Source organism: Pollachius pollachius, assembly GCF_949987615.1.
Source record: "Pollachius pollachius genome assembly, chromosome: 1".
Classification (NCBI taxonomy): domain Eukaryota; kingdom Metazoa; phylum Chordata; class Actinopteri; order Gadiformes; family Gadidae; genus Pollachius; species Pollachius pollachius.
The window spans coordinates 45,755,902-45,769,057 of record NC_136934.1 but is presented as its reverse complement, the minus strand read 5'-3'; the positions used below and the strand labels follow the sequence as shown (position 1 = coordinate 45,769,057).

Here is a 13,156-nt window from a genome sequence, read left to right as displayed (position 1 = left end):
GATGGCCGTAAAGCCTATAATAGCAGTGCAACCCATTTGTTTTCTGACATCTGGAATGCGCCGGCTTAGCCCGGTGTAATCCAACATGCAGAGAGGCCCCGTGTTTTGATCTGAAGCAGTCAGCGCAGAAGAGACCGCGGGAGAGTGGGGATGTATTATTGGATGTACTACGGTTATCTGCAGAATCCAATCAGTGGTGGACGGGAGCGACGTGGTGCAGAGCATATTGGGTGCCAGGTGGGACTGGGATTCGTCTCAGATCCAACTGGCTATCTCGGCATATTGACGGATCGTAGACTTCATCGGAATACGTTCACACACACTGGTGCTGGTGAAGCGACATCTCTGCTGCTTAGTGACACATAAAAGAAAAGCAAAAGCACATCCCAATAACGGCACCCACACATTCTCATACAGACAAACACACAGGCATACCCCAAAACATACATGCAAACACACAAACACACAAACTCAAAAACACAGATGCACTCCAACACACAAACACATGTGCACACTGACACAAGCACACAAACTCAAAAAACACACTTGCACACAAACACACATGCACACAAACACACAAGCACACAATGACACATGCACCAAACGGAGGTCAATGGAGTCCCGGGGCGTGGGAGGCTGAGAGGACGGCAGGGTGTCTCCGGGGCTCTGCGCCCTTTCTGGGGCGATTAGTCAGCGCAGCGACCGTCTGATGAATGACGGACGCGTCACGTCATCAACCAGCTGAAACTGGCGGCCCCTGGCGTCACGAGCGGCCCCAGAACCCAGCTCCTTGTTCAGGGACGCGTGAAGATATACCACATTTTTTATATATATATATATATATATTTATAATCATGCTATAATAGAAGATATACACTGGAAGAAAACCCTATCTCACTACCCTCCTTTGTTTGTTCTCTTGTTCTTGTCTCTTTGTGTTTCACGCTGGCCTGAACGCACAAACTAATATTGTCTCAGTGATTCAACCAATTAACCAAAATAGTCCTCCTGCAGGCTACAGGAACCGCAGCAACGTCTCCTGTCTGATGTCGGTGCAGGGCAGGGGAGGCTAAGGAGGGAAGAAGGTAGCTCTGATGTTGTCTCTGCTGAAGGGAATCCTGAGCAGGCGCTGGGACTGCGCCCTGGGAGTCTGGGGGGAAAAGCTGCCAATCTGCTGTGAACTGAAGGATGTCAGTCACAGGAGCATCGATCTCTTAACGGAGGCTGCTGCTGCTGCAGTGCTGGGACATGTGGATGTTATTGAACCGGGGGAGATGTGAGGAGCAGGCTGGGGGAGAGGGGGTTTGAGGAGGAGGAGAGAGTGGTGGTGGAGGCGGGGGGGGGGTCCAGCAGAGAGGAAGGCGGCGTGTGTTTGGCAGGAGTAAAAGCTGACGCAGGGATTATAGTTGGCTCCGCTCAAGGGGTGCTGAGAGAGACAGAGAGAGAGCGAGAGAGAGAGACAGAGAGTAGGAAGAGAGGAAGGAAGGAAGGAAGGAGGAGAAGAAAGAGAAGCTGGGGTCAGGAGGGTCCGTTGCCCCGGGGCACAGCGGGTAACAGATAGGCTTGTATGCAGTGTAAGGTGAACTCTGTTTTTCTTCCACGTAGCACCGATGAGAAAATAACAAAGGTGTAACCGACGAGGTCTGAGAAGGATTAATGGAGCGAGGTCGTTTTAAGGCCTCTGGCTAGACACAAGACTCAGGACACCAAAGATGTGTGCGTGTGTGTGTGTGCGTGTGTGCGTGTGTGTGTGTGTGTGTGCGTGTGTGCATGTGTGTGTGTGCGTGTGTGTGTGTGTGTGATTTTAGCGGAGTGGAGTGGAGGAGTATCATGTGACCAAATCTTTTCCAAGCGAAAGTAAAATATCTGCTGAGTCCTTAATAATCGTCCTTCCTACACAAACACACACTCACACACGCACACACACTCACACATACTCATACTCACACCCACAAACACACCCACAAACACGCGCGCACACACATGCACAGCCGGGGGGGGGGGGGCTCGAGCTCTGAGCTAAGTGCTTCCCAAGCTGGCTGGAGTGACCCCCTGGAGACAGTGACCCCTGGGGCGTCCCCCACCCCTCTAGGAGATTCTGTTCCAGCACATTGGACCCGACCCGGGCTCGGCTGGTCCCGGGGGGGGGGGGAGGAAGAGGACGGTTTGTTCACTGCTGTCCACAGATGTGGCCCCCGGGACACGAGGCAGCGGCCTCAGAAGTTCCCCCGGCGTTGGCATGGCAGCCGTGATGCGCAGAGGGCCCCCTAGGGGTAGGAGGGAGAGGAGGACGAGGCCCCTGGATGGACGAAGGTGTGGAGGGAGGGAGGGAGGGAGGGAGGGAGGGAGGGAGGGAGGGAAAGGAGGGAGGGAGTGAGGGAGGGAGGGGCGAGTACACAGGAGGAGAGAAGAGGGAGATAAGGGAAGAGAGTGAATGGAATAGAGAAGAGAGAGGGAGAGAGGGAGAGGGGAAGAGAGAGAGAGAGGGGGGAGAGAGTGAACAGTTACAGAGAAGAGAGGGAGAGAGATAAAAGAGGGGGATAGAGTATGAATAGAGAAGAAAGCGCTGGGAAGAGAATAAATAGGGATGGGGCCCGAGAAAGAGAGGGAGAGAGAGGGGAAGCGATTGAACGGGGAGCGGGAAGAGAGAGTGAACACAGCGAGTGAACAGAGAGAGAGAGAGAGAGAGAGAGAGGTAGACCTCGGTTAATACGATGCCACGGTGAATGTGGTGTCGGTGCAAGCCGGGGGAAGACAGATGATACAGGCGTATGATGATAAGGTAGTTAGTCCGTAGACCGGGTAGCGAACAGAGACGTATAGAACCGGAGATAATGGGGGAAAAGGCAGAGGAAGACAGCAGACAGCAGGCACAAGGGATGAGCCGCTGGTTACTAAGCGGGCATCCATCGTTTGGCGTGGTGCACGAGCCATTTCTAGCCCATGTTCTCCATCATTTGTTTCCTCACCGGACGCACAAAACAAGGGACAAAAGCCCGGCCCGGCCATTTATTCCTGCGCTAATTACATAAGTGAGACAGCATAATTGGACATATAGATAAATAGACAGGAAGAGGAGAGGGATGTGCGGCGCAGATGGAGACACACAGGGAGGCGTGGATGGATGTGGAGACACAACAACACTTTCCCATTCAGGGACTGAAGAAGAAATAAGAGGTTTGGTACAAAGCAGAAGGGAGAGAGAACGCCGCAGATTGGGGAGGGGGGGGGGGGGGAGACGGGAAGGATAGGGGTTGGGTTGGGTGGGGGGGGGGGGGGGGGGGGGGAGTGATGGAGCAGATGAGAGGAGAGAGGAGAAAGCCTGTCTTCACAGACTGCACTTTGAGGTGCGGCTCAGCCCTGCCAGAACATTCACCCATTTAATACACCTGCGCGGCGGGGGGGAGGAAAGGGAGAATAGAGAGGGGGGGGGGGGGGGAGACAGAGTGGCAGACCGCCATCTCGTCCTGCTCTCCAGATCAAAGGCAGGAGGGCTGGCTGGAGATAGGTGGCTGTTTGTTTGCTCCTGAGAAGGCTGCTGTGTGTGTGTGTGTGTGTGTGTGTGTGTGGTTGTATGTGTGTTTGTGTGTGTGTGTGTGTGGGGGTGGGGGGTTGCCGGTCTACCTGCAAGACCCTCAACACAGCTCTCCTCCTTCAGGGGAGCATGCTGTTCAGCCGGCTGGAGGGGAGGCCACACATTACATTTTACACTGGAAGGCTAACACACTCGATCAAATCACGGATGTTTTTGTAATATTCTGTCGTGGTTTCGACCGTGGTTCAGCGCTGTGTGTGCGTGCGCTGAACAGGTCCCTCTTTGTGTTGTGTTCCCCACAAAGGTGCCTCTTTGTGGGGACACTATTCGTGGGATGTGTGGGGCGGGACTCTGGCCTTTCACGACCGGCGTCGCGGTGGGAAGACGGATGTGCATCTAATGAAGCCTCAATCACCGGCGAGTTAAGACGGCTCACCAGGGTCCTGGGTGGGGGGGTAGGGAGGGTGTCGGGGCTCTATTCAGCCCCAGCCGGAGGGCAGACCTCACCCATCACACGGTTGAAGAGACCTTTACTGCTCTATGGACCACACTAACAGCTCCGTCAGCGGCATCTTTACAGCCTCACGTCAGAGCCACGATTGTCTCGGGGACTTCTTTAAAAGCCACCTTTAAACTCATAAAAGTCTTTGTCTCGCTATGCCAGAGTTTGTTTTCCTTTATGTGTGTGCGTGGGTGTGTGTGTGTGTGTCTTCTGTGCATGTGAGTGCGTGCGTGTGTGTCTTTTACAGTGCTATTCTGCTTTGTAATTCTTTGTGAGGCAGCGGTCCTTTGAGAGTGTGAGTGTGTGGGGTTTTGGGGAGTAAAAGTAAAAGCGGTTGAATCTGGAGCCGTTGTATCTGTTGTAACCGTTGTATCTGAAACCGGCACCGACTGGTTTTCATGGCTGAGAGCGGGCGAACATGAGAGGAATCAATGGGCCAATAGAAGCTATTACAGCCATGACTGTTGCTGTTAATGGCGGAGGCAGGGGTGGCGGTCATGTGGACCCAGCTCCACACCTCCAGGGCACGGCTGCACTACCGAGGCCTGATTCATTTCCTGCAGCTTTGATTAAAAGAGGACTCTGAGGATTTCAAACACTCTCACATGATGCTGGGAGGCGCCGAGACTAGAGTACCTTCCTCCTGTTTTTTTTGCGGGGGAATTGATGAAACTTTCCTCTTGATGAAACTTTCTATTCTGCAGGGTTGGCTGGAGGACAAACACTATAACACTGGCCTGCAATATTCTCCTTCTCTCCCAATAAACGGCTTCTCCGTCGGACCACCGCTCCGCTCGGCCTGCCTGCGTCCGCCGACGCTTTGATCCTGGCTAATGTGCTAACAAGCCAGAACATTAGTATGTGGATGCGTGAGCGTCACTCCGGTGTGTTGAATGTGTGTGGGTTGTGGTGTGTGTGTGTGTGTGTGTGTGTGTGTGTGTTTGGCATGGAATGAGAGGGACAGCAGGAGAAAGAGTGCAGGCTCAATGTGTTAGACACATATGTGTCTAACACATATGTGTGTAAGACGTGTGTGGCACAGGTCTGGGATTGTGTGTGATTGTGCGTGTTTGTGTGTGACTGTGTGTGTGCGTATGTGTTTTCAACGAATTACTGGAGCACCTTTGGAGATAGCGACAGTCTGTATGGGGATTAGTACTCCGTCCCCCTATCAGAGGTTGAGTGGACCTCCATCAGAGGGTGAGTCCTCCTCCTATCAGAGGTTGAGTGCTACTCCATCAGAGGGTGAGTCCTCCTCTCTAGTGTCAGAGGGTGAGTCCTCCTCTCTCCTACCAGAGGGTAAGTCCTCCTCTCTCCTACCAGAGGGGTAAGTCCTCCTCTCTAGTGTCAGAGGGTGAGTCCTCCTCTCTCCTACCAGAGGGTGAGTCCTCCGCTCTCCTACCAGAGGGTGAGTCCTCCTCTCTAGTGTCAGAGGGTGAGTCCTCCTCTCTCCTACCAGAGGGTGAGTCCTCCTCTCTAGTGTCAGAGGGTGAGTCCTCCTCTCTCCTACCAGAGGGTAAGTCCTCCTCTCTCCTACCAGAGGGTAAGTCCTCCTCTCTAGTGTCAGAGGGTGAGTCCTCCTCTCTCCTACCAGAGGGTGAGTCCTCCGCTCTCCTACCAGAGGGTGAGTCCTCCTCTCTAGTGTCAGAGGGTGAGTCCTCCTCTCTCCTACCAGAGGGTGAGTCCTCCTCTCTAGTGTCAGAGGGTGAGTCCTCCTCTCTCCTACCAGAGGGTGAGTCCTCCTCTCTCCTACCAGAGGGTGAGTCCTCCGCTCTCCTACCAGAGGGTGAGTCCTCCTCTCTAGTGTCAGAGGGTGAGTCCTCCTCTCTCCTACCAGAGGGTGAGTCCTCCTCTCTAGTGTCAGAGGGTGAGTCCTCCTCTCTCCTACCAGAGGGTGAGTCCTCCTCTCTAGTGTCAGAGGGTGAGTCCTCCTCTCTCCTACCAGAGGGTGAGTCCTCCTCTCTAGTGTCAGAGGGTGAGTCCTCCTCTCTCCTACCAGAGGGTGAGTCCTCCGCTCTCCTACCAGAGGGTGAGTCCTCCTCTCTAGTGTCAGAGGGTGAGTCCTCCTCTCTCCTACCAGAGGGTGAGTGCTCCTCTCTCCCTCCTCGTTCGCCCCATCTCATTAGCCCTCTGTGGAGTTCAGTTGACACTCTCAGCCAGCTCGGCCCGCTGCCGTCACCACCGCCTCCGCCAGGCGAATTAGCCGTGATGACCCACCATGTGAGCGGATCGGGTGATTGGTCGGTTGGCTGATCATTAGGGCGTGCGTGCCGTCTTCCCCCTCCATGCTGGATCAGGCCCATCTCCTCCCCGGGGCCATGCAAGCAAATGATTTTTACCCTCCTCCTCTCGTTCCTCTCCAGCTCTCTCTCTCTCTCTCTCTCTCTCTCTCCCTCTCGCTCTCTACCTCGCCCCCACTCAGGTAATTTAATCTGTTCAATATCAAATAATCTCCACCAATTTCTCAGCCTATTTTATCCTTATCGCCCGGCCTTTGGGGGACAGGTCTTGTTCCACCTTGTTAAAAAAGAGAGGGAGAGAGAGAGAGAGGGGGAGAGAGAGAGAGGGGGGGGGGGGGGGGAGAAAGAAAGAGATAGAAAGAGAGAGAGCGGAAGAAAGAGCAAGAGTCGGGGAGAGAGAGAGAAAGTTAGAGAGAGAGGGGGGGGTGGGGGAGAGGGAGAGTGTGGGAGAGAGAGAGAGGGGGGGGGGGTAGAGATAGCCCAGGAAAGAGGGGTGACAAATGGCTCTCCAAGGAGAGGAGCCCTCCCCTTTCACAGGCCGTGTGGACGAGGAGCAGCAGGGGGAGTGAAGGGGAGAGAGGGCTGAGAGGGGAGGGAAGGAGAGGGGAGGGAGGAAGGTGAGGGTGGTTGGCTGCTGAATTGTGGCCCTTGAGCTTTGGGGCTCTAACTCGCGTCCCACATAACATTAACATGCCCCCCCCAGCCGTCTCCCCTGGCACTTAATTACAATCCAATAAGGTCTGGGCCTGGTGGTCATTCTCCTTCGCCGTGTTTACCCTTTCCAAAGACTCGGTCGCAGCTTAATCTGCCGAGGAGCTGAATGTCAATAGGTCAGCACAAGACTGCAAAGCCCAGGAGAGGGAGAGCGAGAGGGAGGGAGAGGAAAACAGAGGAGGAATGCGGGAGGATGAGGAGAAACAGAAGGCTCATTCCAGCCTGCCGCCCCCTCCCTCCTTTCAATTCTGTTTCCCTACGTTCCATTTTGCTGGTTGTTTTTCCTCCCTCCCTCCCTCCCTCCCTCCCTCCGCTCCTCCTTCCCCCCCCCCCCTCCCTCCCTCACTTCAGCATTCCCCCCCCCTTCTCTTTTCTTCTCAGTTCTAATCCGTCCTCTTGATTGTTCTAAGCTGCTTTCTGACGGCCCCTGGGAGCAGGGGGGCTTGGAGTCTGTTTTAATTAAGATTTACTAGTAAACTCCCCCAAGAAGGAGATTCTACCGCAGGAACGGTCCGGGAGCAGCAGAGAGCGTAAGAGGGGAGCGATGACGGGTGGCTGAACAAATATCAGCCGTCTCGGGGAAAAAAAGGTGAAATGAAAAGGAAAGAGTGTCTGCCACACACTGAGTACACTTACACACAGGGGCTGTTTACACTCCGGCGCGCTCAGAGGAAGGCGGCGAGGCTCTGCTAAATGAGGTGGATTCACTCCTCTGTTTGTAATCAAGCGGCTCTATGGAGATTGATCCGATCTCGCTGGGATTCCCATCATCTTCTGCCAGGGCGCAAGACACAGGCCGAGGGTGAGACAGGCCGAGGGTGAGACAGGCCCAGGGTGAGACAGGCCCAGGGTGAGACAGGCCGAGGGGGAGATAGGCCCAGGGTGAGATAGTCCGAGGGGGAGACAGGCCCAGGGTGAGACAGGCCCAGGGTGAGAGAGACAGGTCCAGGGTGAGACGGGGCCAGGGTGAGAAAGGCCCAGGGTGAGAGAGACAGGGCGAGAGAGACAGGCCCAGGGTGAGAGAGACAGGCAGAGGGAAAGACAGGCCCAGGGTGAGACGGGGCCAGGGTGAGAAAGGCCCAGGGTGAGAGGGACAGGCTAAGGGCGAGAGAGACAGGCAGAGGGTGAGACAGGCCCAGGGTGAGAGGGACAGAGAGTCTCTTCTCCTGATCCATGACTTCCACCCCGTGGTCTGCAGAACCCAAGACCCCAATGCCCTGCCCTAATGACACCAGCGCAGCCACCCTGCCTCCACGCACGCACGCCCGCTGCCCTGAAGCGGACGGCGAGACCCAGAAATCCGCTCAACCGCTTCTCCTCGTGTGATGATACGATCACAAGGTTTCGAGGGCGTTCCCCCCCGACACAACCCCCCCCCCCACCCACACACACACCCCACCCACCCATCCCTAACAGCCAGCGTGAGACACTCCATCATGAGGTCTTATCACGCCACAAGAAACAAGAACTCTGCTCTGTTCTGTTCCAAACCGATTCATGTCGGAGCTTCGCTGCGGTTTCCCGGCGCCTTCTCAGCATCCATTTTATGCCCCCTGACGTCCTGTCCCATTTCTCCGCGCGCTCGGCTGTTTTTCAGCCCCCGTCTTTCATGTGACACATCTTTCATGTGACACAGCTGTCATGTGACACATCTGTCCCCGGCGCAGACCTCAGAAGCCCCCGACCGCCCCCCCGAGAACAGCCTCCCCGAGGAAGGGGGGGGGGGGGGGAGGAACGGCAGAGTGTTTAAGTTCATCATCCAGCCCCCCCCAGAGGTGTTAGGAGCCAGGGTGGGGGTCAGGGGTCAACGGGCCCACCCCCCCACATCCCAGCACACTGCCGCCGCCATATGGCCGCCAGGCAGCTCCTCAATGAGCCCACAATGACTTATTCACTACCGCGCACTCCGAGGGAAATCTGCAATTCCACGCCGCGTTCGGGGTACAATCCGCCACCGGCCGGGGCGGGCGGCCGCTTGGAAAGGAGTGAAAAGACGGGAAGACAAAAGGCTGGGAAATATGTCTGAGTTTTATAGTGTTGAGCGAGGAAGGGATAGGAGAGGAAACAGACGAGACGGACGGACAGACGCGAGGTTCACCCTTCAGTTAGCACGGGTCGCACCCGACGTTCACATGACAGAGCATCGTTAGGGGATGAGGACAATTCTCATAGGAGGATTTTGGCGGGGGGGGATAAGATAAGAGAGCGGGAGAGAGAGAAAGGGAGAGACAGAGACAGAGACAGAGAGAGCAAGTAAGGGGAGAGAGATAGAGGGTGTGAGAGAGAGAGAGAGAGACAGAGACAGAGACAGAGAGAGCGAGTAAGGGGAGAGAGATAGAGGGTGAGAGAGAGAGAGAGAGAGAGAGAGAGGGGGAGAGAGAGAGAGAGAGAGGGGGGGAGAGAGAGTGTGGTCATGAAAGGCTAGTTTGTTAGCATTGTCTCCCTTCAGCGTCATGCTCTCATGACTCCCCCCCCCCCACCCCCCCAGACTGTTTTCCCTGCAGACTCTGCCTCAATCACTCATGCCCCTGTTAATACGGCGAGGATATATAGGACAGAGTAGGCTCGGGTATATAACAGATATTTATTTAATACAGGGTATACAAATGTATGCCTGGCCGTTGAGGACGCGTTCGTTTAATCAGGGATTGGTGGTGGAGCCGATATCAAGCCAGTCATTTAACCGGCCAGTAAAACGACGACCGCCTAATAACACAATATTTTTGCGTGGCAAACTCCCTGTGATTCACTCCTGCGTGAGTCATGGTGGTCGGCGATGTCGGACTGCGAGACACAGAGCCACTGCACAACACCAGGGGATGGGGGGATGGGGGGGGAATCACACATATATTCTCCAACTGCTGCAGCAATTTATATCCAGGAGGAGGAGGAGAAAAAAAAAAAAAGGGTCAGACATGACTTGAAACGGTCCAGTATATCACAGCTACATTTCATACATCAAGCTCCATGCGGCGACGCGCACGCCACACATTATCAAAGATTGATGGGTGTCCTAGTTAGAGCCAGGGGAGCCGCCACAGCAGCAGCAGAAGAAGAAGAAGTGTCAGACTAGGCCTCTGGACACATCCCTGGCCCCTGAGTCGTCCTATCATTACCGCGGTAACCAGCCGGTATGCAGGAGGAGACAAACAGCAGACAATGGAGGGGAAGTTTGGAGATGGTGTGTCTTCCACCCAAAGCGCTTCCCCTTACCCTTTACACACAAAACAAAGTGACAGAAACAAATCGTCAGACTGTTGTAAATCTCCCTGCGTCGTCGTAGGAAACGAAAAGCGTCTCTTTAACTAGTTTCCCCGCTGCCGCCTCTCGCTCTCTCTCTCTCTAACTCTCTCTCTCTCTCTTTCTCTCTCTCTCTCCGAGTGCTTGCTTAATAATTAATTGATTAATTAGTTCTCTCATTAATCATTTATTCATTAATCAGCCCCTGCTTTTTCTAGAGGAAGTGGCGCAATCTGAAAAAGCCTGACTTCACAGTTCACTCTAATTACAATCCTTTGCTAATCAACGCTTAAGAAATGGAGTTCCAGGAAATCATTTTTCCCAGTTCCCCTCCTCCTTTTCAGTGTCGACCTGGAGCGGGATGAGTGGAGGTTAGCCCCGAACATTTCCCCTTCCTTTATAAACCCCGCAGTCAGCACTCACGCCCTGGTGGTAAACTAATGAACAGAATAAAGTTTGATGTTCGCTTATAAAGAGAAATTCTCTCTCTTGGTTCGGGAGGAAGGATAATAGGGCGATGATGGCCGACTAACCCCAGACATTGACTAATGAATTGCAGTTTGAAGGCCACAGAGGCAGAAGCGGCAGCGAGAAAATGGTGAGACATTTAAGTGCTGGCTTCTCCCCTGGGAGAAGGAAATAATTTGTTCGGTCGGCGGTACTTTTATTCCAGTAGAACACAGAGGTAGCTTTACACCGCGGACTCAGGGGTAGCAAGACGGGTGCATGCATAAATAGAAAATACCACAGACCAAACAAAGCAAAGAAGGCGGGGGAATGGGTTAGAACGGGTTTTCGTTTGGAGTCGTTCTCTCCCTTTATGTTCCTGTTGGATGCCGGGTTCCCTGTGCAGCTCAGGCTCGAAGAGAAGCGTGTGTCAGGAACTAGAATAGAGAAAGCCCGCGATGAGTTACATTGAATTAAGCTGCAGAGCAGTGCATGTGAGCCGAGGCTGAGCCTCTATACGTATTAAGCAGCACTAATGAGCCTTTCATTGAACTTGTGGTGTGTTTTGTTCTTCTATGCACACAGGCGCACACAAACGCATACACACACACACACACACACACGCATTAACACACATCACATGCACACACACACACACACACATTAACACAAGTCACATGCGCACACACACACACACACACACACACACAATCCTGACCATTTTTTTCTCCATGTTTCTCATCGGCAGCGACACGAACAATAGCTCGGCAACTCTCATTGTAATGAGATGCACACGTTTACAACATTACCGCCCTCATTAAAAAATAATAAAAATAAAGGAGGAAAAAAAAAGTATTAATTATGAAACGCACTACTTCCTATCGCGAGGAGCCAGGGGAGTCTCTACCGGGCTCAATTAGAGAGAGGAGGCCGCAATTCCCCAGACTAAATTAATTGCCACCCCAGGGCATTAGACCCACAGTGCAGAGCCTAAGTAGAGAATTCCTTTGTTTTCATTTCCACTGCCTTTTGGTAGAAGCGAAAGCAGGGGCAACGCAAACTCAACATTATCAGCTCATTGTTTTATACGGATGTTTAATCTTTTATTTATTGCATTGCTTTGTGGGTACATTATGTCTGTGAGCTGGAATCGAAGAGGGAGAGAGAGAGGGAGAGAGGGAGAGAGAGAGAGAGAGAGAGAGAGGGAGAGAGAGGGAGAGAGGGAGAGAGAGAGAGAGAGAGAGAGCGATAGGGAGAGGGAGCGAGGCAACACATTTACATTTTCTTTCATTTTTCGCGTTTGTGTTGTCCTATCTCCTCGATGCTGAGTTGTAACACAGGTCCAACCATCAGCTGTGCACACACTAAACCACGAGAAATATAATGATTTAAAACCCTTGTAAATCTCTCTGAAAGCCTCCAAACAGAAGAGACGAGCGAGGGGAAGATAGACAGCCAGAAAGAGAGAGAGTGAGAGAGAGAGAGAGAGAGAGAGAGAGAGTGAGAGAGTGACAGAGAGTGTAAGTGAGAGCGAGAGAGTTGGTGAAAGAGAGCGATAGAGGGAGTGAAAGGACTCGTGAGAGAGGGAGGGAAAGAGGTTGATAGAGAGTGAGAGTGAAGATCGAGTGAGAGAGAGAGTGAAAGAGGGAGAAAGAGAGAGAGATTGAAAGAGAGTGAGCGAGATATAGCGAAAGGGCTAGTGAAAGATAAGAGTGAGATAGAGTGAGTGAAGGAGGGGACTGAGACAGAGACGGAGAGTGGAAGAGGCAAGAGGGGAGGGCCGGGCTGCAGGGCCCGGGAGCGGAGAGGAGCAGCGAGCAGACTGGTGGAGAAGCACCGGGGGGGAAACGGAACCAGATGACAAGACCGGTTCAATCAACATGTTGTCAAGAAGGCCGGCTGGAGCGTGGTCTCTCTCTCTCTCTCTGTCTCTGTCTCTGTCTCTCTCTCTCTCTCTCTCTCTCTCTCTCTCTCTCTGTCTCTGTCTGTCTCTGTCTCTGTCTCTGTCTCTGTCTCTGTCTCTGTCTCTCTCTCTTTCTATTATTCAGCCTTTATTTCCCGCCCCGCTGCCATAGGGGAGCGTCTGCTATCTATCTGTCTTCCAGACGTTTGCCGGCTCCTGGAGTCACATGAACAAGACGTTTAGACGCCGGTGGAGAATTACACCCGGGCAGAACGCATCCCTGCTAACTGAATGCCATGAAGATACAAGGCTCTGGCTGTGTGGATGTGTGGGGATGTGTGTGTCTGTGTGTGTGGGGGGGATGGGTTTGTGTGTGTGTACGTTTGTGTGTTTGTGTGTGTGTGTGTGTGTGTGTGCATAACAAGTGCTTGTGTACGCGTGTTTCTGAGGGGATTTATATATGGCCAGCGTGTCAGCTACTGCAGCACTGAGCCTGCCACACACACACACACACACACACACACACACACACACACACACACACACACACACACGCGCGCACTGTCACATCATCA

The 13,156-nt window shown here is 53.5% G+C and overlaps 1 protein-coding gene across 1 annotated transcript in view; it reads left to right on the top strand.

The window, feature by feature from the left end:
• Positions 1–1,094: 1,094 nt before the first annotated feature.
• Positions 1,095–13,156, top strand: part of kirrel3l (kirre like nephrin family adhesion molecule 3, like) — a gene marked incomplete at its 5' end in the record, with an annotated part of 14,646 nt that continues 2,584 nt past the window's right edge. Inside the window, 2 exons of the mRNA XM_079757740.1 lie at positions 1,095–1,190; positions 2,093–2,273. Of these exons, the coding sequence (XP_079613866.1) occupies positions 1,095–1,190; positions 2,093–2,273 (277 nt within the window). The remainder of the gene's footprint in view (positions 1,191–2,092; positions 2,274–13,156) is intronic.